Source organism: Prionailurus viverrinus, unplaced genomic scaffold (assembly GCF_022837055.1).
Source record: "Prionailurus viverrinus isolate Anna unplaced genomic scaffold, UM_Priviv_1.0 scaffold_49, whole genome shotgun sequence".
NCBI lineage: Eukaryota > Metazoa > Chordata > Mammalia > Carnivora > Felidae > Prionailurus > Prionailurus viverrinus.
In genome coordinates this window covers 788,125-813,402 of record NW_025927612.1, presented here as the reverse complement: position 1 = coordinate 813,402, position 25,278 = coordinate 788,125, and the positions used below count along the sequence as shown (strand labels likewise).

General features: G+C 58.1%; 2 protein-coding genes across 5 annotated transcripts in view; one reads left to right on the top strand and one right to left on the bottom strand.

The window, feature by feature from the left end:
- Window positions 1-20,008, bottom strand: ABCD1 (ATP binding cassette subfamily D member 1). 2 transcript variants are annotated; one of them, XM_047847474.1, is made up of 10 exons: window positions 18,704-20,008; window positions 15,859-16,039; window positions 8,216-8,358; window positions 7,952-8,120; window positions 7,249-7,343; window positions 4,345-4,490; window positions 3,630-3,775; window positions 1,673-1,757; window positions 1,292-1,417; window positions 1-1,163 (listed from the first exon to the last, which is right to left on the bottom strand). In XM_047847474.1, exons 1-10 carry the CDS (start codon window positions 19,601-19,603, stop codon window positions 953-955), a joined length of 2,202 nt encoding a protein of 733 aa, XP_047703430.1. In that variant the 5' UTR covers window positions 19,604-20,008; the 3' UTR covers window positions 1-952. The 2 variants fall into 2 exon arrangements, 1 of the variants encoding a protein (XP_047703430.1); XR_007149744.1 differs by lacking the exon at window positions 1-1,163 and having other exon boundaries at window positions 1,391-1,417; window positions 1,933-3,775.
- A 384-nt stretch (window positions 20,009-20,392) lies between these two features.
- The window catches only part of BCAP31 (B cell receptor associated protein 31), a 30,272-nt gene continuing 25,386 nt past the window's right edge, over window positions 20,393-25,278 (top strand). Inside the window, exons 1-3 of one of the 3 annotated variants that reach the window (XM_047847475.1) lie at window positions 20,393-20,497; window positions 21,530-21,665; window positions 23,427-23,527. In XM_047847475.1, the coding sequence (XP_047703431.1) occupies window positions 21,574-21,665; window positions 23,427-23,527 (193 nt within the window). In that variant the 5' untranslated portion in view covers window positions 20,393-20,497; window positions 21,530-21,573. The other 2 variants (XM_047847476.1, XM_047847477.1) reach the window with 2 other exon arrangements.

Genomic DNA, 25,278 nt, shown 5'->3' with positions numbered 1-25,278 from the left:
TTTCTGTGGGAGGTTTTTACTGAGGGATTGAGGGAGGCTCCCCGGCCAGAGGGCTGAGGGCCTGGAAAGGCACATGCGGTGGTGGCTGTGGTGGGGTCTCCCTCTTGGGTGGGTGCTGGCTTTGCAGAGACAGCTCCCCTGGCTGACCCCTCTTTGGCACTGAGCTGGGCACAGAGGTGCCCTCATGCCCGGCAGCCCCAGCAGTCATCCCCCATTCAGTTGGTCTGCAACCCCCACCCCCCCGGAGGTGGCCGGCAGTGTGGGCTGGTGGGGCACAGGGCCTCTGGGGGCTGGCTCAATGGCTAGGCCACCTGCGGAAGGACCGTGGCCCGGGCTGCCTGCGCTGCTGGCAGGGTGCCCATGTTGGCAATCGAGACGGCTACAAACAGGGATCCAATAAATTAGCTTGTAGAAGGAAAGAAGGCGAGGGGCCGAGGAGGACAGGGACCACATTCTTGTCATCGCTTGCTAAGAAATACCGTGCGCTTCCTCCCAAGGGCTCCTGGAAACGACTGGTGGGGAGAAGGGGTTCACACTGGGGGCCCCTTCTGGCTGTGGGCCCCATTCGCCCGTTCCTATGGCAGGAAGGGCATCCCGTGAGATGGGAGCCTCGGTGGGCCATCCGGGGGGACCTCGTGGGGTCTCCGAGGGACTGAAGAGGAGGGAATAAGGGGGACCACGGTGTCAGGAGGGCAGGGCCCCACAAATGCCAGGCTCTGCACAGTCTGGCCGGCAGTGCGAGCTGGGGGTGTCACCTCCACCCCCACCCCCTCCTGGAAGAGAAGAAAGGACCACCCGCCCGGCCCGGGGCAGGGGGCGCAGGGACAGGTGCGTGCTTTCGCTGGCGGCCAGGAGGCCCGGGAGGGAAAGGCATGCGGGGTGGGCCTGCGGCAGGGCTGGCTGGAGGGGTGAGCGGCTGGGTGCTGCTGTTTCCTCCACGTGGTCCTGGGGCTCAGGGAGAGGCGGCACCCTGGAGGACCCCAGAGCCCTGGCCCAGGATCTGGCAGAGCTCCTGGAGGCGCCGCTGCATCTTGGGAATGCCGGCCAGCTGCTGCTCAAGTCGCTGCTTCTCCTCAGTCAGGCTCAGGCGAGCGGCGGAGTCTAGCTTCTCGAACTTCCAGCCACCCTCCCCATCAAACTGCAGCAAGTGCGTGTGGTACTTCCTAGGCCGGGAGAGGGACGGGGACGGAGGGGCAGAGGCTGTTCGGCAGGAGACACTTGGCACCCTCCTCCCCCCCCACTGCCATGTCCCCGGGGGTGCCGAATGCAGGAGGGAAGGAAGGGCACCTACCACAGGGAGGGCCGGTGGGTGATGGAGAGCAGCGCAATGCCAGCGTCCTTGGCCGCCTGGAAGATCTTGCCTTCCACATCGATGCTCACGGCGCTGGTGCATTCATCCAGGAGAGCATACTTGGGCCTGGGGACAGGGCCCAACGTGCTAGGCTGTGGATCCTCCTTTGCAGAAGCCTTGGCCTGCCCCCCACCCCCCGCCCCAGTGCAAACCCCGATTCTGCTTTTGGGGGCCAATCCGAGCCCGGGGTGAGGCCTCCGAATGGTCCCGGGGCACCTGGCTGTCCCACCCAGCGCGCTGGGATCACCCAGGCTGCCCTTTCGGCTCTGCCGCTGGCTCGGTGCGGGAGGGAGCCCGAGCGCCGCGGACAGCCCAGCTCACCTGTGGTAGAACATGCGCGCCATCCCAATTCTCTGCTTCTCACCCCCCGACAGCACATCCTTCCAGTCACACACGGCTTCCCAACCTGGGCGGGGCACAAGGGGGTTCTGTTGGATTCAGCAAGGGCTGGGCATCAGCAGGGGCCCGGCCCCGGGGGACGTGGGAGGGGCTGGAGAGGCTAGTGAGAGTGGAATACGGTGGCACGTTTGACTTTGGAGAAGGCTGGCCACTGGGTACGTGTGTCCTGCCTACTTACCTACCTGGAGGTAAGACTTTAATAGCCCAAAAAGACGTGATCAGAATTGTGCAGACGGTCGTGGCACAGCCCCACAGATGACTGCAGCAGCGTCTCCTGAAGGGTCCTCACCCACGGGGACTGGGTGTTTGTCACTGCCTGTCGCCAGTGCCTTAGCGAGTCTGAGCAGAAGCAACTACCTCCACTCGGTCCTCCCTCGGGACTCGAAGTTTTGTCAGGGCACACGCCCAGCCACAAGAAAGCCTCTACTCCATACCTTGCCTTGAGGCCGTAGCTTGCCCGGAGGTGAGGGGCGACCGGGTGACTGATTTCTGGCCGACGCGTGTAAGTGTGTTACACATGTGGCAGCTTCTGGAACTTTCTTTAAAAGACACATGGCATGTGCCCTTGGCCCTTCCCCCTCTTCTCCAAGCCACGGCCTGGGATGTTATGTGGTAGCCGGAGCAGCCATCTCTGGACCACGAGGTGGCTTCAGTGGCGGAGGCTAACATAGCTGAGCGACCTGAGGGACCTTTCACAGCGCAGGGCTGCCTCCATCGGTGGTGGCCTGCTTTCCTCAGGACTGTTATGTCACGGTAAGGTAAACTTGTGAACGATCTTGCTGACGTTCGTTCGGGGAAGGGGGTTCTGCTGCTCACAGCTGAACTCAGTGCTAATAGGTTGTGACGGCAGGCCTCAGGGGCCCAGCGCACTCAGGGGTGCCAGAGAAGACAGGAGGAGGGGTGCACCCCCGGCGCGGGGCCGCTGGAACAGAAGAGGGCTGACCAGGACACAGGGAAGCCGGGGATGAAGCCTGGGGGGACCACAGCCACCAGGGTAGGCCCAGGAGGAGCCGCCCCCCCAAATCCACCACCTCCAGCCCTCTTTGTGACACAGGCGACGACATCTGGGAAGAAGCCTCATGAATCATCTGCTGTGCCCTGAACACCTGCTATGAGTCCTTACAAGACGGATTTTGTGTCAGGCTGGTGCTAAGGGAGCTGTCCCCTTTTGCAGGGGAAGAGTCTCGAGAGGTGAGGTCACTGCTTACAGCCAAGCTGTCCCCAAGTGACGAGGCAGGAAGCGCAGCCCAGGCTCTCAGATTTCAGGAAGAAAATTGAGCCCAGCCCCACCTCCCTTTCCTCCAGCAGCTCCGCAGCCCTGGGCTACCAGCTTGTCCCTCCACTCCTGCCGTCTCCTTCCCAGGGGATGGCGCCTCCCAGGCTCAAGACGGAAACGCAAGCGTCCCCTCTGGCTGTGTCCTGCTCCCTGTGCTAGAGGCGCTCTGCACGGACACCCTGGGCACACGTTCCACCCGTGCTCTGTCCTCTCGCTAGACCTGTCACTTCCCTGCCTCGAGCTTTCCAAAGGCTTCCTTCACTGTCAGGGAAAGCCTGGGTTCCCTGCCTGGCCCACAGGAGCCTCCCTGCCCCTGAGCCCGACAGCCTGAACAAGGTGATCCGGGCCAAAAGTGAGCACCCCCATCGCACGCTTCCCACTGTGCCTGGTTGCCCTTGCCTCATGACTTCCGCCCACCAGCTGGGGCGTTCCAGGGCGCTAGCACTTTGGACTCCCGGATGCAGGGACTATCTGTATTCCTCAGGGGCGAGAGGGAGGCAGGGGTGGGGGTGGCAACCGGTTGACAGTCTGGGGCCAAAGGGCAATTGATAAGTGGCTCACTCCCTGGCGCTGATAGGTGGGACGGGCCACCCCCTCCCTTACCCCCTTCCCGCTGCAGTATGTGGTTCAGGTGCACGATGTCCAGAATGGCCTCCAGGTGCTGCTCCGAATAGCCTTTCCTTCGCATGTCTTCCACAGAGTCTGGGTAGATCACCTGGTCTCGCAAGGAGCCCACGGACATGTAGGGCCTGCGGGGAAGCTTCACGTCCGCTAAGGGCAGGGTTGACCGTGTTCCCCGCCCCCTCCCACTGACGGCCTGTGCCCTAGTAGGTCCTGTCACCCCCTCCCCCCCCCAACAGCCTGTGCCAGAGTGGGCTCTGCCCCCACCTCCACCGACGGCCTGTCAAGGGCGCTGGCTGCTGGACTCGGGGCTGACTCAAAGCCCACAGGCCCTTCCACAAAGTGATCCTGGCAGTGCTCACACCGTGCCCCCCCCCCCCATGCACGCGCACCACGCGCTGTGCACAGTCCCCCTGCGTGCATAAGTGCGTGCTCACACACGTGCCCAGACACACACCCACTCGCACACAGACACACGGTCCCCCCCCTTCTGTGCGCACACAGTCACGTGCGGTGGAGTCGCCCGGCGGGCAGGCGAGGGCGGGGCAGTGGGTGGAGGTGCTGTGGCCCTTGGACTCCGGCGCAGAATGTTGCCATCCTCTCCCGATGCCCCAAGCTCTGCTGGCTCCTGGGCGGTGGGTCCCACAGGAGGGGGGCGCAGGGGCAGAGCTGGGCGCCGGGCCCCCTTCCCCCTCACCTCTGAGGGATGTAGAACATGCGCTGGGGCGGGGGCTTGTACAGCACGCCGCCGTATGCGGGCCACAGCCCGCCGAGGATCCGGAACAGAGAACTCTTGCCGCAGCCGTTGGGGCCCGTGATGAGCAGGTGCATGCCTTCTTCCACCTGTGGGGGCAGCGGCGCGGTGTGGGGCCCCGGCAGAGGCAGGGCCGCGGGGGCCCTCCCTCCTCTGACCGTGGCCCACACTCAGGGGCTCCCCCAGCCAAGGGCCCGAGGCATGAGGTCCAGCGCCCAGAGCCCTAACCCGATGCCTGTTTTGGGTCCCGGCCTGTCCCCTAAGCTCCTTTCATGTGCCGGAGAGCATGGGGCCAGCATGAGGAAGGCCTCAGAAAGTCCACGTCGCCCTCTCTGCCATGCCGTCCCGCCTCGCTAGGAGTCCCCGTGTGCTCGCTGTCCTAGTAGCGTCGCTGTCCCTCGCTTTCCTGTGAGGGACTGTCCTGGGAAAAGCAGTTTCCTTCGAGTTCTAGGTGGACGGTACAAACTCCCAACTCTGTTCCTCATGCCTGGCCAGTCCTCCTGCCTCCGTGGCCCTCTCACTGTCCCTGCGGGTCCTAGGGTGCTGGGAAGATGCCTCTGTGACCCCTGGCCTCAGTGTCAAGGCCTCAGGCTCCCCAGTCACCCGATTCCATGATGCCTGCTGGTCTTATAGAAACGCCTGCTGCGGGCTGGGGGGGGGGTAGCCTGGGGTTGCGTGTGCAGGAAAGAGGGGGTCAAATGGCAGGGAGACCACCGTCCTCGGGAGGCAGGGGAGAGTACGGGGCATGAAGCCAGGGCACCCGGGCACAGCTCCCAACCTACAACCCCCCCACCTCCCGCCCAAGGCCACGTTAACTTCCACTCTCTCAGAGCATGACTGATGGTGGCACCGCTCTCCTGCTGACCCATGTAAGTCCCTAGGTGGCCTGGGTGCGCCAGCGTTGTGGGTTGAGCGGGGTCCCTCCAAATGCACATGTTGGAGTCCTACCCCCCAAGACCTCACTCAGAATGTGACCTTATTTGGAAACAGAGTCTTTGCAAATATAATTAATTAAATTTAGATGAGGTCATCCTGGAGTGGGGTGGGCCCCTCATCCCATGTGACTGGTATCCTTATCACACGGGGACATTCGGACGCAGAGACGTGCACACAGGAAGAACACCACGTCAAGATGAAGGCACAGTTTGACGTGAAGCCAAGGCCGGGAACACCGCCGATGGCCTGGGATAGACAGACTCTCCCTCACCTACCAGACACCCTGATCTGGACTTCCGGCCTCCAGAATCCACTCCTGTAGTTTGAGCCCCTCACTCTGTGGTCCTCTGTTACACTATAAAGTCTCTCTAGCGGGGCCTGGGCCCATCAATGTGCACCCAGCAGTCCAGCAGGCCCGGCCCGGCCCCCAGCCAGCGCCAGGCTGCCTCTCTGGTCCCCTTCCCTGCCCCTGTCCCACTTCTGCGCCTGGGCGATCACGACTGGGAACCGCTTCCTTCTCTTCCCCAACGTCTTCTAGTCCCGGAGCCCAGCTTCTGCTTAGCCACCCACCCCTGCTCTTCTCCCCCCGCCCCCGCCACGGTCACCCCTTCTCGCCTGGCCATGCTAACCAGCTGCGCCCTGGCTCGCCAGGGCCCCCAGTCTTGGCCTACGTGGCTGTCACTGGGCCTGCCTGGAAATCGTTTGCCTTGGGCAAACCAATCATCGGTGGCTTCCTGCCATGCCGCAAGAGTGACCACAGGCAGGGGCGATGGGGATCACACCACGATCCTGTGCTGCCTGGGGTGACGAAATGTGCCCGCCTCCAACTGGCTCTCAGGGCCCTCCCGGCAGGCCAAGGAAAGGAGCCCCAGGCACTTGCCTCTTCTCACTTACCCCCGGCCCGGCCATGGCTCCTGCCGATCCGGCTCTGCGGCCAGGTGCACGAGGCCTCTATGGGACCCGGCCCCGAGGTCCCTTAGTTCTGTGCTCCTGCCACTTCATGGCCTTCTTTCTGCCTGCCCTAGGGGGAGGCCTTCATCATGCAGCCCACCTGTCCCGAAGCTCCTGGGTGAAGCTTCAGGTGACCTCCGTGCACCACAGGGATGGGACTACCCTTACTGTGGCCCGCACGGGATCCTGGGCAGCTAACTTTGTAATACTTTTGGGGCCCCAGAGTGGGGCCTCCCAGAGGGCAGGGCCCCTCCAATTTACCTCTAGTTCCCAGTGCCCAGCCCAGGGCTTAGGGAATATTGGTTGAACGAATGAAAAAATGAATGAATGAATGACTCCCTCTCACTTCTCACCCTGACCCCCTGCCCCCACCCCTGCCAACAGGTCTCTCCTTCATCCTATCATTCCCTGACCCTGTCCAAAGCTCTGGCTAGGGATAAGGTGACTGGTGGATGTTGGCCACCAGATAGCCTCTGAAGTGGCTGAGAGCCCTCCCAGCGGGCCAGGCTGAAGTCCACACACACCTGCACTGGGGGCTTCTCGAAGCAGATGGGGGGACCCCAAGCCCAGGTCACTGGAGCAATCTATTCTACCATAGTTGGACTTGAGCCAGAGTCCCCAAGTCCCAGGCTTCTCAGGGATGGAGCCGGGGAGGGTGGCAAGGATGGGGCCAGGAGCCCTCGGGTGACCCTCGGCCACTCCTGATAGTCGCTAGTCGCTTTGATGAGCTCTGACTCCACTGCGTCAGAGCCAATAGTCAGGGACACGCTGGCCTCTCAACTTGACCTTAGCCCGCCTGCTAAGTACATCCAGGGACTGACAACATATGCAGGCCCGGCAGGCCAGACACCAAGGACTGGGGGCTCATAGATGCAGAAGGCCAGGCCCAGGGTAGCTCAGCCCAGCCCAGCCCACACTTCTGGGCCAGGCATCCCCCCACCTGTCCCCCACGTGACTTACCCTGATGTTGAGGCTGGACACCACCACCTCTCCCGTGGGCGTGATGATGGGGATGTTCTCACAAATAATTCCCTGTTCCACATCTACCACTTGGCCTGGAGAGAGAATGCAACGAAGGAATGGAGAGAGCAGTAGCACTCCCTCTGACTTCTGGTGGATTCCATGTGCCCCCCAACCCGCTCACAGCATGCCAGTGTGTGGTCCGGGGCCCCCTTGGGAATATGCTGGGTCTTCCGGAAGTCCACCCCCAACCAGTGTCTGGTGCCGAGCTCTGGGCAGGGGAGGGGCGAAGTCAGTTCTGTGGCTTCTGGAACCTGGGGCACGGAGTCCAGCCTTGTTCCGTAAAAGCCTCTGCTCTTGCTACCATTTTAATGGCGGCTTCAACACTTGGTCCCCTCTTCCACAGCATCGTGGCCTCTGCTGTAGTCTTGAACTTTCTCTTGCTGCCCACACGGGGGAGTGGTCCCCTCTACTCGGGGACCGCGTCCCCCTCTTTTGCAAAGAGAAATAACAGAAATCTCAGCCAGGGCACTGGGAAGGAGCCGGCAAGTGAGGGGTTGGCCAGTGGTTACTGCTCTGGGAAAGAAGGCTGCGGGGGGGGGGGGGGCACAGCAGTCCGGGGGAAGTCCCTCCCTGGGGCGCAGCTCGAAGATGCTGCCCTCTGGGTGGGGGGGGGGGGTGTCTGCGGGGAGGGTGCCCTTACCTCGGATCTGCAGGGGCCCCTCTACACGGACACCAGAGCGCGCCACAGCCCCGGCTCCTGCCTGAGTGCTCTCCAGCTCGCCAGGCCTCTTGAAACGGCAGTGTTGGACATCTTCGAATACCTGGAACATCTCGTGTACTCGGGCCGTGTAGCCGGCCAGCTCTGTCACCTGTGGGGAGGGTGACGCTGGCTCAGACCCTGCCGGCTGGGGGGTAGGGTGGGCGGCACAGCGGAGAGGGGCGCGCGGCTGGGATGGGGGGGTACCTCCTTGTAGGACGACATGATTCGCTCGATGGCATCCGCGGCAGCGGTGAGGAGGTTGCGGGCAATGGTGAAGGCTTCTGTGCGTTCGCTCACGAGCTCCCCTTCCCGCATCTCCAAGGCGGCCTTCTTCACTGCCTCTGAGTCTATGGAGTACAGTGGGAAGAAGGGAGGGGACAGTGGAGAATCAAAACTGACACACTAGGGGAAAGACAAGTCTCCCTGGCAGACGGTGCGGGACAGGTGGGTACCCACTCGCCAGAGAATGACCCCTGCTTTGCACCACACACAAAAACTAACTCAAAGTGGAGCACTGGCCTGCACGTACGTGCTGAGACTGTAAAACTCTCAGGAGAAAGCAGGCGTTAAGTCTTTGTGACCTGGGATTAGGTCTGGCTCCTTAAATATGACACCAAAAATACAGACAACAAAAGGAAAACAGATAAATGAGCTTCATCAAAATTAAAACCTTTTGGGCACTGAAAGAAAACAAAAAAAGTGCAGAGACGACCTATAGACTGAGAGAACATATTTACAAATCACGTATCTGATAAGGGTCTCATATCCAGAATATGTAAAGAACTTTTTCTTTTTTTTAATGTATTTTTTAATGTTTTATTTATTTTTGAGAGAGACAGAGTGTGAGCAGGGGAGGGGCAGAGAAAGAGGGAGACACAGAATCCGAAGCAGGCTCTGGGCTCTGAGCTGTCAGCACAGAGCCCGACGCGGGGCTCGAACCCAAGGACTGTGAGATCGTGACCTGAGCCGAAGTCGGATGCTTAACCGACTGAGCCACCCAGGCGCCCCTGCAAAGGACTTTTTAAATTCAAAAACAAAGAGAACCCAGTTAGACAATGGGCAAAAGATCTGAATTGGCATTCCTACTGTATTTCTTAGATCTACAAACGGCCAATAAGCATGTGAAAAGACGCTCAACGCGATTAGTCGCCAGAGAATTAGAAATCAAAAGCACAGCTAAGGGCGCCTGGCTGGCTTCGTCTTGGTTTCGGCTGAAGTCATGATCTCACGGGTTTGTGGGTTCGGGCCCTGCATTGGGCTCCGTGCTGACAGCGTGGGGCCTGCTTGGGATTCTCCCTCCTTTCCCCTCTCTCTGCTCCTCCCCCGCTCACGCTGTCTCTGTCTCTGTCAAAAATAAATAAACTAAAAAAAAAACAAAAAAAAAACCACAGTGAGATACCACTTCACATGCCCCAGGACGGCTAGAATTAGAAAGAAATGATAACAGGTGTTGGTGAGGAAGAGAAAAGATGGGCTCACACACCGCTGTGAGGGCTGTAAAATGGCCCGGCCTGGAAGACAGTTCGGCGCTTCCTCAAAAAGTTCAACCTAGAGTTACCGGAAACTCAGCAATCCCATGCCTGGGCATGTATCCAGGAGAAACAAAAGTATCCATTCACACGGAAACCTGTATACAAATGATCGCGGCAACGTTATTCACAATCACCAAAGGGTGCAAACAACCCAAACGTCCATCAGCGGAGGGGTAGGAAAGAAACTGCGGTGTATGTACGTACGTACGTACGTATGCATATGAATATTATTCAGTCACGAAAGGCAGTGAGGCACTGACTCATCCCACAATGTGGCTGAACCTCGAAAGTGCTATGCTGGGTGAAAGAGGCCAGACACAAAAGGCCACATGCTGAATGATTCTGTTTATGAGAAATGTCCCCCAGAGGCACATCTACGGGAACAGAAAGAGGTGTAGGTGCCAGGGGCTGGGCGGGGGGAGGGATGGGGAGTCCAGGGTTTCTTTCTGGGGCGATGACAACGTTTTGGACTTAGACAGTGGCGACGGTTGCACCATTTTGCAAATATATTAAAAACCGCTGAATTGTACCCTTTAAAAGGCTGAATTGTATGGTATGTTAATTACATCTCAATAACGGGGGCGAGAAAATGAGCCACGAGGCATTTGGCCTTCTTCTCTGGCACAGTCTGCTCCTTCCCCCGAAACTGCCCTCCTTCCGTGTCCCGCGCTGATGGCAGCAGCTCCTCTCAGGGCCACACCTGCACCTCATCATCTCACGCCCAGAGCTGTGTACCCCGGGGCCTCTCCAACACGAGCGTCCCTTTTGGACCTCCATCACCACCCCCCATCTCTCCCTCATCTCTCCCCTCGAGGCTGCATTCTTTGGCCTCCGTGAGCATGGCCATCCTTGATGCCTCTGTTTCTCCCCAGGAGCCCGTTTCTGTCTTGACTTGCTTGTCTGTTTCAGTCTAGAGCCCACGGTTGTGCACTTTGGTCCTCTCCTGTCAGAGGACTTGACTCCCTTGATCCTTAGAGCTCTCAGGGGGGCAGGGCTTTTACACAAGGAATGCTCTGGAAATGGTGATGGGGAGCAAGGGGGGAGGCCGAGTCTGAGGGTCCTGGGGTGTGGGAGAGTGAACAGTGCCCGCTGGGGGTATCCAGGGGAAGCAGAGGCTCCCGGGCTGAAGCAGTGGGAAGGAAGATTCTGTAAAGAGCCCAGGGACTCTAGGGTTATGATGGGCGGGGGTGGGGTGGGAAGGGGCGGGAGGCGGGTTCAGGACAGACGGCCTCCAGAACAGCACACGGTGGAAAATGGATGGGATGGATGGCCCGAGAGCCTTGCGTTGCCTTTTCTTGGGCCTGGCCCAGGAATCCAGGGGATGGGACTGTTAATCCTGATAGCGTATGGTCCCGGGCCTACCTTCCCATCGTGCCCGGGGGGACATAGCCCCCAACAGGCAGGGGGGCCATAAGCCTTCCTCCTCACAGGTCCCGAGAGCTGGGCAGTGACCGCACACACAGGGAAATGGTGTGCAGCTGCCGGGGGCATCCTGGCAACAGCTGGCACCTCCTTGGAGACAGAACTAACCGACCTCTCCATAGGTTACTGCAGAGACTCAGGCAGCTAAGGCCAGGGCCCTGGAGCTGAACACAGGCTGCTGTTCACAGCAAGGCCACTCCTCCTCTGGGCCCTCCAGGCTTGCAGCTCCAGGCCAGAAGGGCAAAGGTATCCAAATTTTCCCTACTTGACAATTGGGAAGTATCTGTCTCCTCCCACTGGTCCCCAGTGCTCTCAGCCTCCTCGAAGCACCTAGAGCCCTCACTTAGCCACCGGGGACTGGGGACGCAGCAAGGACAAAACGGACAAAAACCCCTGCCCCCATTGAGCACACAGCCTAAAGTGGCAGAGTGACAATGAAGCAAATAGAGAAGTAGAGTAGACAGGGTGTTCAGTGTCAGGACAGCAGTGAGGCGGGGAAGGGGAAGAGGACGGTGGGGGGGGGTGGGTGCTGTCATCAGAGGGAAGCACATTAGAGCAGTCACCTGCAAAGGCCCTGAGGCACAAGCGTTGCTTCAGAGGAATAACAAGGGGGCTGTGAGTCAGAAGTAGAGGGAACAGGGGGGCAGGAGTATTTTGTTTTCACAGGTGCCGTGAGGCCAGGGACAAGAGCTCACGCTTCTTTGAATTGCTCACAAAGCCTGGTGTAGCAGGGGCTCCAAAAAGTCCTAGGCTTTCACAGGAGGGAGAAGCCCCGGGACCAGACAGGCCCCACGGCCAGCTATAGAGGAAAGTAGCTGCAGGCGCTTCTTCACGGAAACCACAGGTCACCTCGTGGGTGGGTCCCCGTGCTCCAGGCCAGGGGTGCTGACCGGGTCTGGCACCTGTGTCTGAATCAAGGCCGCCCTTTCCGTATGGCCTTTGCGGCAGGAAGCAGTAACCCCCCTCCAATAGATCCTTCCTCTTGGGGGTTACCCAGAGGGGGATAGACAGTGGAGGGTTCAGAAGCCCCAAGGCAGAGACACAAATAGGGAGAGAATCAGAGAGGCTTCTGGTTCTGAAACAAGTCAGCCTCTCTCTCTCTCTTTAAAAAATTTTTAAAGTTTATTTTACTTATTTTGAGAGAGAACGCAAGCGTGCACAGGAAGGGCAGAGAGAGAGGGAGAGAGAGAGAGAATCTCAAGCAGGCTCCGCACTGTCAGCTCGGAGCCCGATGTGGGCCTTGAACTCATGAACCTCAAGATCATGACCTGAGCTCAAATGAAGAGCCAGTCACTTAACCGACTGAGCCACGCAGGCTCCCCTCCCTCTCTTTACATATAACTGAAAATTCTCTTACTATGGAACTGCATAACACATGACACCTTTTACGTTCAGAAATTTTATAATGTATTTTATTTCTTTTTTTGAGCGAGAGAGAAAACGCAAGTGGGGGGAGGGGCAGAGGGAGAGGGAGAGAGAATCTCAAGCAGGCTCCGCACCCAGTGCAGAGCCCACTGTCAGATCGTGACCTCAGCCAAAATCAAGAGTTGGACACTTGACCGACTAAGCCACCCCGGCACCCACATTTTATTTATTTTTTTAAGTAAGCTCTACTCACACCCAACGTGGGGCTCCAATACACAACCCCAAAATCAAGAGTCGCATACGCCACCAAGTGAGCCAGCCAGGTGCTCCAAAATACGACACCTTTTATTTTATTTATTTACATTAAAAAAAAAAAGCTTTATTTTAAGTAGGCTCCATGCCCATTGTGGGGCTTGAACTCATGACCCTGAGATCGAGAGTTGCATGCTCTACTGACTGAGCCAGTCAGGCACCCCAAAGTAGAACTATTTCATTCATTCATTCATTTTTTAGAGAGAGAGAGTGAGAGCGAGTGTGAGCAGGGGAGAAGGGCAGAGAGAGAGAGAGAATCCTAAGCAGGCCCCATGCTCAGCATGGAGCCCAACGTGGGGCTCGATCCCATGACCCCGGGATCATGACCTGAGCTGAAATCAAGAGTTGGACGCTCAGGGCACCTGGGTGGCTCGGTCGGTTGGGTGTCCGACTTCGGCTCAGGTCACGATCTCGCGGTTTGTGAGTTCGAGCCCCTCGTCGGGCTCTGTGCTGACAGCTCGGAGCCTGGAGCCTGCTTCCGATTCTGTGTGTGTGTGTCTCTCTCTGCCCCTCCCCTGTTCACGCTCTGTCTCTCAATAATAAATAAATGTTAAAAAAAAAAAAAAGAGTCGGATGCTTAACCGACTGAACCACTTAGGAGCCCCAGCATTACACCTTTTAAAGCAGAGCTGTGCTCCAAGGAAAACAAGAGAAATTCCCAGGAGCACAAAGAGGGGCCAGCAGCCAGGTACTCCTGTGAAATCTCCAGAGATGGGAGAAGACAGGGAAGCTTCTTCTGTGCAGCTGGGGCTCTAGGTGCACCGAACAAAAGGTCTCTTCTAAGAATCTGTAATTGTGTGTGTGCAGTTCAAATTAATACTGCCTCCAAGTTCAGAAACCTCTCCTCCCCGAGCTGAGAAGCTAACGTGAAATGGCCTCCAAATGGTCAATTAGCCAGGTGTGCAGGCCCAAACAAAAGCACACACACACTACACTGGACAACTACCCCTCCAGTGAGACCACTCGGGGTTCCCACGGAAGTCTGGTTGCAAAGCCCACGGGGAAACAATACACCACGAGTTAGAGCCCCAAGAATTCAGATAATCAAATAGTTGGATAGAGACCGTGGAGCGTAAAAGGAGCAGTCCAAAAGACGAGAAAATCGGACACTTCTAGAAACGGTTTCGAATTCATATTTGAAAAGAAAAATTTCAGCGCGCCTGGGTGGCTCAGTCGGTTTCTTGATTTCACCTTGGGTAATGATCCCAGGGTCGTGGGATCGAGCCCCATGTTGGGCTCCATGCTGAACATGGAGCCTCTTTTAAGATTCTCTCTCTCCCTCTCTCTCTCTCTCTCTCTCACTCGGGGCGCCTGGGTGACTCAGTTGGTTTAGCGTCCGACTTCGGCTCAGGTCACGATCTCACAGTTCGTGGGTTCGAGCCCCGCGTCGGGCTCTGGGCTGATGGCTCAGAGCCTGGAACCTGCTTCGGATTCTGTGTCTCCCTCTCTCTCTGCCCCTCCCCCACTCATGCTCTGTCTCTGTCTCCAAAATGGATATAAACATTTAAAAAATTTAAAAAAAGACTGTCTCTTTCTGCCCATCTCTGCCTGCCTATGTGTACTCTCTCTCTCTCTAAAAGAAAGAAAGGAAGAAGGAAAGAAGAAAAAAAGGAAAATTTCTGTTTTCAAATTTCTGTGTGAAAGAGAATCAAATAGAACTTATACAAATAGTCACTCACGGGCGCCTGGGTGGTTCAGTCGGTTAAGCATTCAGCTCAGGTCATGATCTAGTATTTCATGAGAAGCAGTGCAAAGCCTGCTTGGGATTCTCTTCTCTCCCTCTCTCTCTCTCTCTGTCTCTTTCTCTGCTCCTCCTGCGTGTGCTCTCTCTCTCTCTCTTTCTCTCTCAAAATCAATAAATAAACTTAAAAAATTATTAAAAAAAAAAGAAAGTCATTGAAATTTTAAAAAACTTCAAATCAGCGCTCACTTCGGCAACACATATACTAAAAAAACTTCAAATCAGACGCAGCTGAAAAGCGAAGTGATGGGTGAGCGAGCACAGAGGTCAGAGGAAATCTTCCAGACTCAGCACAGTGCTAGGTGGGGGAGAGCAAAGGTCTGCATGTCTAGCAGAAGTTCCAGAAGGAAAGAGTAAAAGAACGAGACCAGGCAACATATGGAAAGATAACAACTGAGAATTTTCCAGAATGATCAAAAAATGTGAACATACAAAGGCCATACAAGTATGGAGAAACAGAAACCTACAGGTAAACACTTCGTAGGGAACCTGGAAGATGGCAAAGAAGGAAGTTTCCAAGTAACCAGAGAGACAATGCAGGCTTCTAGCGGCGGTTAAGCTGATAGATTTTCCAATGGAGAAAATGGAAGATTCTCAAGGGGCTGAGAGAAAATAACAGTCCGCCTCGCCTCCCACACCCAACCAAACTTTGGGGGAAAGAAACAACAAAATAATCTCAAAGCTCCCATGATGAAAGCCTTGCAGAAAGAACTTTTAGAAGACGTAGAAATCGGTAAACAGGGATGAATTTAAATCCACATCGACCCGATAAAGCAATAGCCGAGCATAAAAACAACAGGAAAGCAAACTTGACACAGGGCTACCTCAAACATCAGCAAGGCTGGTCCCTTCCTGAGTTAGAATGTTCTAAAGGCTGGGGGCGGGGAGGGGCTACTCTTCTCCCGTGCGCGGTAACCACGAAAAGACTGGCAGTTAGAGGAACAAAGCGGGAATCCTGATGATCCCGTAGTTAAGATGAAAAGCAAGGAGGCCTTCCTGTCCCCCACCCCCACCCCAGACCACAGGGCAGAGGTCTACACCCACTGCTGCAACCTACAAGAGTTGTTGTAGGCACGGGAAACCCAAGGCCCGAGCACTGAGGTGGCCCACAGAAAGCCGCTCCACTTGCAGGCTGCAGTGAGCCGAGGACAGGGCCAGGTGGGCAAGGGAGCACGGGCCTGAGAAAGGGACATGCGTTGTCCCTGACTCACAGTCCCCAGGGGCTCGGCTGAGTGCTACCCAGGAGCGTGAAATGCCGGGAAGCGGAGACACACGCAGAGCAGAAGGCAGCCAGGAGCCATGGGACCTTGGTTGCCATCGAGGATGCCGGGTGGGCCTCACGGCCCTAGCAGAAGGGGTGGGTGGGTCGGCTGAGCTCTTGGTCCTTCCAAGCCTAGCACTCAGTGATCCAGGAGGACAGGACAGGGTCCCTGCCTCCCCCCCCCCCCCCCCAGCCTCCCAGAGCTGGCTCCTACCTGACTCGGAGTAGCCGGTGGCAGTGATGATGGGGACGGCCACCATGAGTAAGCCGGAGGCACTCCACACGTACTTCATGAGGAACTGTTCCAGCATGATGTACCAAAGGCGTTCCAGCAGGATGAGGTTAATCTGCGAAGCTAGGTCCTGGTAGGAGTGCCGCAACAGGGCTAGCTCCACCTGTGGGGGAGGGGCGACAGAGAGACAGAGAGAGAGGCCTTCCAGTGACCACCGTGGGGGGCAAAAAGTCTCCCAGCACTGCTCATACATGCCCTGCCATTTGATGGCCATGACAAGGTCAGGGGCTGGGGGTTACAACTGGGTCACGTTTATAGGGGACGGTTTTCAAACTTTGGGACCACTTGATGTCATAGTACGGGGGTACAGTGGCAAGGAAGAGAAGGGACTTGCCGCCCCCACCTTCGGAGGCCCATTCTTTCCACCTGTCTAGTTGGGACACTTACCGTGCCCCTCTCTTTGCCCTGCGCGGCTTTGGGACATCTTTGGGCAACTGCTGGCGAGTGCCACCCTGAACTAAGCAAAGGTCAGCACAGGAAAGTAAAAGGCAGTACTTGGTGTTGAGGAACTTGCTTAGAGAGCGTCTACCTACTGAGGCCCCGCCTCCCCGACCTGCCCGAGGTTCTTCTGGACAAGGGCCCTCTGCTGTGTCCTCCTACAGAAACCCGGGCGGTGGGCTCCCAAACCAGCCCTGCCCTGCCCTCCCCGTTCCTGCACTGGCCACCACCGGCTACCTCAAGACGGGGACTGCTGGGGAAAGGGGACCGTGCAGGGTCTGTAGAAGAGAGCAGGAGAGGGAAGGGAGGGGGAACCAGGGGTGTCAGGAACCGGTCACAGCCAGGTGGCCATTAGGTTGCAGATTTCTTGGCTCAGTACAGGGGTGTGTGCCGCAGCCCTGCCCTCCCACCCCGGCTGACCACAGCTGCCCAGCCTGGCACCATTTCCTTTGCCAAGTGCTTCACACCCGACTCTCCACTTGATAATCATCGCGTGCTGTCGAACGTGTATTCTCACGTCCGTTGTACCGTAGGACGCCCCAGCCCAAAGTGGCAAAGTGATGTGCGTGAGCTCGCGCAGCTTGGAGGGAGCAAAAGGTGGGGAATTTGGACCATGCTGGCAGAGCCGTTAAAAGAGAACCAGATTCTCATAAATGATGCTTTGACTTACTAAGGGGTTTACCTTGTTGTCAAGCCAGCAAGAGTCTGTGCACGCGTGTGCGTGTGCACAGGCTCCCACCTCCTGAATGAAATCTAGATCGGCCTCCTCAATGAAATCCCAAAGAGAGCAGAATACTGTGATGTCTACCCTCCAGCCGGCCAGTCACCTGTGCCCCAACCTGGGCCAGCATCCCTAGGGGCGTCAGCAGGTGAGACTGGGGCGAGCCACATACCCGCACAGCAAAGGCAACCAACCCACCACCCGTGAGGGCTCGTCACCCCACACTGCTGTCCAGCCTAAAGACGTAGCCTGTGGACACACGCCGGGGCTCTCCTGCCCCCACCATCCATGTCTGCCACATCGCTTGGCTTTGCATCCAGCCCAATCCCGGTTCCTGAAGGGAGCACCCTGGCGATCCAGGCTCGTGCTGGGAGCTGGCAGGAGTGCCAGCCGGGGCCGACAATGTAGCTGCGGGTAATGTGCCAAGCGCCTTACCCAAGGCCGTGGCTGCCTGCCAAGGCCCTGCGGCCCAGCGTGCGGGAGAGATGGGTTGTGGCTGCAGACCAGGCATTTTCTCTTAATCTGGAGCCCGGCCTACACCAGGGCTGCCCCCACTGCAGAGTTCAGGGACAAACCCTTTTTTTTTTTTTTTTTTTTTTTTTTAAATCACAGCCTCCGCCCCACGTGCAGCCAATGAGACAAGCTCCAGGGACAAGAGCCCACCTCATTTAGGAAGGACACACAGGCCTTCAGGAGGTGGATACCATTGTGCCCCTCCCTGGAGAAGCCCTCGGGAACTGAAACCAGAGTAGCAGAGAGCAGGGCCGGAGGCAGCTGCAGCCCCAGGCACGAGGAAGGGGAGGGGCCAAGGCGAGATAAAGGGAACATTGGCCCCGAGTAACCTTTCCCAGCGCCGGGCTCCCGGCAGGCCTGGGACCCAGGCGGAAGGGCGGCCATGGGGGGGGGGGGGGGCAGGGTGGCCGCCGGGCGGGCAGGAAGTGCGTCCCGCCGCCGCGGTGGCGGCCTGGGCCGGGCATCCCTGGCCTGGGGCCTGGGGAGGCAGCCGAGCAGGTAGCCGGGGCCGGCCTGGGGGCTAAGGCAGGGGGAAGCTTTGACCCCGAGTGCCCAGCGCTGCCACCGCGCTGGGTGCTGCTCGTTAACCCCCGCTTGGGCTGAGTCATGCCCATAACGCCAGCCTGCCTGGCCCACCAGCTTGGCCAGATGCCGGCCTTCAAAGGGCCCGGGGTGGGGTGGGGGGCGGCCCAGGAGGGGCCAGGCAGCAGGCCAGAGTCCCACAGTCCCTGCTGGCGGAGGGTCGGGAGCCTCCTCCTGGCTGGCTGTAGGAGTGGAGCAAGCAGGGAGCTCTACCATCTGAAACCGCTAGGATCCACAGCTCCTAGGCCAGGCCAACCACACCGAGGAGAGGAAGCAGAAGTGGCCTGGAGCATGTGGGCAGCCCCCGCCCAGCCTTCCTGCTTCTCCATTTCCGTGCCTAAGCCTGGGCCGCCCAAGGCCCTGTCATCCCCAGTCTTCGTCTTCTATGACCTACCCACACCTCTGGCATGAGCCCCAGCCAGACCCGAGCTTTCCACGCTGTCCATGGCTGCCTGCTCCCTAGCCTCCCAGCTGTGAGCTTTCCTCTGTGCCCAGCACCCCAACCTGCCCCACCTCGTGGCCCCCATAGAAGGCGATCTCCTCTGAGTTGGCCACCACTCGAGAGTGCATGTAGCGCAGCTCTCCCTTCCGCCGCGCCTCCTCTGCCACCAGCTCGCCAAACTTAGGTGAGAAAGCTCGCAGCACGTTGGCTGTGAGGAACAGGACAAGGCCAGCGATGGCCGAGGGCCAGGCCGTGCCGGCCCCACGGGAGCGGGCCGCTCGAACCAGAGTGTAGGCCGTCACGGCGACGTCCAGGAGCGGCTTGGTGAGGTTGGAGTAGAGGTGGGCCACTGAAGCGGCAAAGGCCACCACGTCCTCCGTCAAGGACTGGTCAGGGTTGCGAAGGCGCCCGTCCATATTGCTGACTCTGTAGTAAGTCTGCTGGGAGAAGTAGAGGCTGTAGGCATGGGCCACTAGACGGCTGCGGAAAGACAGGGCCAGCTGGCCCTCGAGGTACCGGATGGCACTGTTGATGAAGGTGGCAGGGAGAGCGATGAGGAGCCACTGTAGGAGCTGCCAGCTGAAGGCCCGTGGGTCCTTGCGCACGATGCAGCGGGCCAGCCGGCCGTCCAGGCGGGCCACGTACACGGACAGGAAAGTCCGGCTCACCAGGGAGGCCGAATGCAGTGCCAGCAGCCCCGTTTCCCGGCACAGGGTCCTGGGGAAGAGCAGCCGCAGGAGCCCCAAGAGCCGCCGCAAGAACACCCTGTTCACGCTGGCCTTGGCCGCCGTGGCCCCAGAGACGTCCTGCGTGGACTCCCCTGCCGGTACCTGAGGGCCCCTGCTTGCAGCTAGGTACTGCCGCACCAGGGGGTAGATTTTGTGGGCTCCATAGGCGGTGAGGGCCAGGACCAGAGCTGTGCGCTTCAGCGTGGTCACCCGAGAGGGCCTGGGCGTGGAGAGTACCGGCATGTCACCTGGGCTGGATGCACGGGGCCGGGACTGGTGCCTGAGGCAGAAGTCGAGGCAGGTGGCCGGAAGGGTTGTTGCTCTGACCCCGGGCTCCTGGTCTAGGCCACTGGAAACCTTGCAGTGGTCCCTGAAACTGTCGCGTTAGACCACCGGGGCGGTGCTGGGGCCCCTGGTGCGGTGGGCTCAGGGCCCTCCAGGGTAGCGGCCTCCTCAGGCAGCCAAGGTGGAGAAACTTGTCAGGCCCCTAGCCCCTGGGGTCAGAGCCTCGGGGGGCGGGGGGACGTCCCGGCAGAGAGGGCGTCTCTTCCTCTACACCTCCTCCTCTACCTCCACTCCTGGTGGCTCCCCTCCCCGGGGCACTAGGCGCGTCCGTCCGCTCCGCAGCCCGGCAGAAGCCGACAGAGACTCCGCCACCCGCCCAGAATCCCCACCCACCCTACCCCTCCCCAGGGGCGAGTCGAGGGAAGGGGAGGAGGCGGAGGAGGGGCGGAAGGCGGAGCCCGGGCGCAGCGAGCCCCACCCCGTTCTCGCCCCACGGCTGGGCCCCGCCCCTTCCCCGGACCAGTGAGACGTGGGAGGACCGCGCGGGCCAGAGAAGCGGCCCCTGGCTTTCCCGCCAAGGCCCCGCCCCTCCTCCCGGCGCGCTCTCGAGGCGCCACCGCCCAGCCTCGAGGCGCCCCTTCTCCTCCAGTCCTGGGCGTCGGAGCCACGGCTCGGGGGCGGGGCGAAAACCGGCCGTGGGCGGAGTCGCCGGGGCCTGGGTGCGGTCGGGAGCGGGGCGGGACGCGGCGGGTGCTTCCGGTTTCCGGCCGCGGGGGAAGGGGCGGGGCCAGGGCTGCGGTGGGAGCGTTTGGTGACGGCGGCGGGGCGTGTGCGTCGGCCGTGGGAAGCTCGGTGAGCGTGGGCCTCCGGGCCTTCGACGAGGGGCAGCGGCGGGTAGTGCGGAGGGGCCGCGGGGCGTGGGGACGACGGCCGAGCCGGGAGTGCGGGGACGGGGCTGGGGAGGGAAGTCGGGGCGGCGGCTGCAGTTGGGCTCCGGGGGCTTGAGGGCCTCCGCGGGGGTGAGGGGCGGTGGCGAAGCCCCTGGGGAGGGGCCGCCGGGGTGGGGCCTGTGGGGGGCGTGGCGGGCTAGGGCCGCGTCCCGGGGGGTCGCGCGCGTGGCGCGCGGAGGAGGGCGGGTCTCGAGCCGCGTGGGCGCTGGGGCCGACCAGGGCTGAGGAGAGGGGCTCTTCCGGTTCCCGAAAAGACCGCTTTTTCTAGAACTTTCTTTGGACGGGGCCATGAGGCGCTTAGTCGGGATCTGCGTTTGTTTTTGGCCCTGACTCCCGCCCGGTAGGAGTCGCTCTGCGGGGCTCTCTGAGGTACCTCGAGTTCTCCCACCTCGTGGGAGGCAGACGCGGCGTCGGAAGGCCATTTTTAGCCCCTGCTCGAGCCCCGGAGGGAGGCTGCAGGTTCTCTTTCGGCCCTGTTTGGGAAGGCTCAGAGGCTGGGCAGGGAAGGGTCTTCCAGTTTCCCTGGGGGGCGGGGACGCCGCGGCTCTGGGGAAAAGTGCGTTATCGAGATGCGGCCGCCCCGGAGCTGGCTGGGAAGGGAGAGGGCCCGATGGATGTCGAGAATTTTGTCTCGTCTGCATGATCATAATTCAGAACGCTTTCTCGGGTAGGCAGGCCTAAGGAGTGTGCCCAACTCAACCGGGAAAGGAATTCTCCAGAAGGGTGGCTTTTAATGCGCGTGCTAGGAGGCAGCAAGTACCTCCGCCCTGGCAAACGGGAGTTTGTCAGGCCTTTGGGCGCCGTTGGCCAAGTGTCCCTGCCGAGTCGTGCCCAGTTTCAGCCATTGGTTTGGAAAACGAGTGGAATGCTGGGGTAGAGGGTCAGGAGTGGCCGCTCAGCTCTCACGACTTCTGTCCCTTTTCTGTCCTGCCAGGAAACAAACTCACATCTCACTGCTGGAAACCTTCTAGCAACAGGATGAGTCTGCAGTGGACTGCAGTCGCCACCTTCCTCTACGCAGAGGTCTTTGCTGTGCTGCTGCTCTGCATTCCCTTCATTTCTCCCAAAAGGTAAGGCCCGTGGAGCAAGCGGGCGAGCAAGAGGGTGACTGCGCCGAGCCCCATAGCTTGTGTACGGAAAGCTGGGAAGACCCCGGCATCGGGGCCACGTGGAAACAGGTAGAACCCGTGTGGGGTTGGGGTGGCAGGGGCTGTGATAACTATTGCCGGCCTTCTACACGGTTTTGCTTTGTCACGTCTTGCTGAATTCCCTCCCTGGGCACCCTGCCTTCTGGCCTTAGAATGCCCCAAAAGGAGGAAGAGCTGTCTCTAGTTATGTTTCTGGGAACGCTGCCCTCCGCCTTCCCTTGGTCCCCAAGGGTTCAGGGGATGGCAGTGTGGCATCTGGAAGACACACACCGTGGGGTCATGTTGTAGTTGATTTGGTGACTCCTGTCCTCCTCACTAGTCCCGCTGGCATTGTGTAGGAGCCTCATGAGCATTACTCAGCCAGTGAGAGGTGAAGCCATATTCTTTTTAAAGAACGGAGGGCCTGTTCGGAGTTAATTGGAGATTAATTTTTAATTGCAGGTAATATGGGAACACATTCTGATTTTAATTAGAAAATTACAAATAACGCTAATTCTTCACAGGTTTTTTTTTTTTTTAACTTTTTTTTTAACGTTTATTTATCTTTGAGACAGAGAGAGACAGAGCATGAACGGGGGAGGGTCAGAGAGAGAGGGAGACACAGAATCTGAAACAGGCTCCAGGCTCTGAGCAGTCAGCACAGAGCCCGACGCGGGGCTCGAACTCACGGAGTGTGAGATCGTGACCTGAGCCGAAGTCGGCCGCTTAACGGACTGAGCCACCCAGGCGCCCCCTTCACAGGTATTTTAAAAAACTTTTTAATTGAAAGATACGGACCGCTGATGGGATAAAAAGTATTCAACCTTGTCTAAGAAATGTTTTTGCCAAAGCCAGATCTGAGTCTCTTCACACTTCATACAGTTCAGGGGGGAGATGCAGAGACAGAGGCCCTTTTGGAGCTGCGACCTGGGCAGCTTTGTAAGATAACCAACCTGATTTCTGCAAAAAGTGGTCTGGGAAGGAAGACAGAAGAGGGTGAGGAGAAATTGAAAATACTAACTAAATGCAGAGTCAAAACCTCATCAGTTCAGATTCAAACAAATGAAGCTTTAAAAAGAAATGCAGCAATTGGACTTTGGGACTCTGGCTCTGATAACGAGGGATTCTTGTTAATTTTCTTGAGGTCTGGCGATGGCATTGTGATTGTATTAGCCATTCCCAAAGGTGCTTTCGTGACAGAGTTACATCCTTACGTACTTATGGAAGGAAGCGAAGAGGGGTCTTGGGTCTGCTTCACTATAACCTAGGGTGGTGGGAATCTAGATGAACGCACTTGGGTCACGTGGAGAAGCTGTTTGAAGAAGTGTGCGTGTGGCCAACGTTTTGAATATCACGTAGAGGAACGCAACAAAAGGTCCGGTTTTCGCTTCTCCTGCCCCTGAAACTGGTAGTATGTCGTGTGTTAATTATACTTTAGTAATCAAACAAAGGTTTTGTTTCTTTCCCTAGAGATGACCAGAGTTTAAGATTGTGCTTTTTTAGAAAATTTTTATACGTGCACAGGCCCTTTTTTTTTTTTTTCCTTTCCGCTCTTGAACAGATGTTCTAAATTGGAGCACTGCAGGCCACTGAGGCCGAGTCTTTTCAAGATACTCAGCCATTGGAGAAGAGTGCGGGACTGGCTCTGTTCCTGGGGCCCGAGTCCCAAGTGTGTTTGTTTCTTCAGCCTTTTTGTCTTCACAGATGGCAGAAGATTTTCAAGTCCCGCCTGGTGGAGCTGGTGGTGATGTACGGCAATACCTTCTTCGTAGTTCTCATTGTCATCCTTGTGCTGCTGGTCATCGGTGAGTGAGCCGTGGCTGAGGGCGGCCACCTGCCCAGACCCTTCGCCGTGGCATGGCCTCTGCTGCAAGGCTCCGTGCCACGGGCAGCCTGCAGGTTGAGCTTCTCAGAGGAGACCACTTCGGTGCTTCTGTCTTTCTCTTGGGAAGAGGGTGCTGCTGACTGCCGGCAGGGCCTTTATTTTGACCAGCAGCCTTTATGCACTTTACGACAGCCACCTCACTTTTCTGGGGCGGCTCCTGAGGTCATTCCAGAACTGAAACCGAGAGAAGCTGGCTGGTCCTTGTTGACCTTGGTTTAAGCAGTACTGCTCTTGAGTCACACAGACAGGCTGTGAATAAGGAACTGAGCTACCAAAAGGGAGTGGGGCTGGGGAGGAAGCTAGCTGCCACGTCCTGTGGCTTGGGGGGGGACTGAGAGGTCTGGCAGTATATCCCAGATCTCTCTGGATGGGTCAGGCCAGGTCTCTCTGGGTCCTTCTGGCCGTGAAGTTCTATAAACACATTGAGGTGCACACCAGCAGGGCTTGAAAGATAAGCTGGTTCCAGAGCATGCTCGGGGATGGGGCCTGGGGCCTTGTGGTGTTAAGATGGAAGGCAGGCATCTTGTGATGTGGTGGCGGTGTGATTGTTTAGAGACCAGAGGAATCAGTATGGTTCTCATCCGGCTGTGAAACGTGCGTTTCGCTGTGGTAAGTGATCAGTACGTCCCCCTATTTGGACTTGAAAGCATTGGCTGGGCCCTGCTGCAGACAGCGGTCCCGTTTCCAGAGTGTGACCTGCTTAGACTCAAAACGCTCTTCTTTCCCTTAGTTTCTGGCAGAAATTTGGTAGTGGGTGGAAGGGCAGGGGGCCGTAGTTCAGGGGGAATGTGCAAGGCTCCACCCACTAGCTGAGCATTAGGCATTTCCTTCCTAATGTCTTGGGGCCTGAAGGGATATGTTCAGGCAGGACTTCCTCTGAACAGGCCAGGTGCGGCCTACCCTTCCCAGCGGTGTAGGGTGGGTACTAGCTGCCCTCATATGCAACCGTGCTGCTCTTGAAATACTTGGCAGGGGCCCAGGAGGTAGCTCTTTCCAATCGAGGTTCTTTCCCTGTGAGCACGGAGTGGGTAGGGAATACCTGCGTTAGCCTTTGCGCATTAAAAAGCTGGACTGTAGGGGCGCTTGAGTGGCTCCGTCTTTTAAGCATTTGACTACTGATTTTGGCTCAGGTCACGATCTCATGCTTCATGAGTTCTAGCCCCATGTTGGGCTCTGTGTGACAGTGCTGACAGTGTGGGGCCTGCTTGGGATTCATTCTCTTTCTCCTCTCTCAAAAATAAACTTAAAAAAAAAGCTGGACTTTAGATCGGAACCGAGTGTGTGTGCTTTTGCTTTTGGGTGTAGGGTAGGGGCAAGAATGGGAGTGGCAGGGCTATGCTGGGGTGCTCCCTTAGGGCCTTGCCCCTCTGCACCAGGCTCCACGAGTGCTCTCTTTTCTAGCATCGCTGATGGGCCAGGGAGGCCCTTTGCAGAATCCAGTAGTTGGCAAAGGTGCTATTTTTTTTTGAGGTCAGGGAACTGCTTGGAAGTTGTAGAGAGACACTAGCTATGATGACTGGCTGCTTTCTACTCTAACGGTAAGAAGTGTAACATAGAGAGGTCTGTGGAGGCCTCTAAAAATATAAACGTCAGTTAGCAGGAAATCCTAGTGGAAGGTGATGGGCATAACTAGCTATAGCTTCAGCCCTGGCTGGACTCTAGCCTTATCTG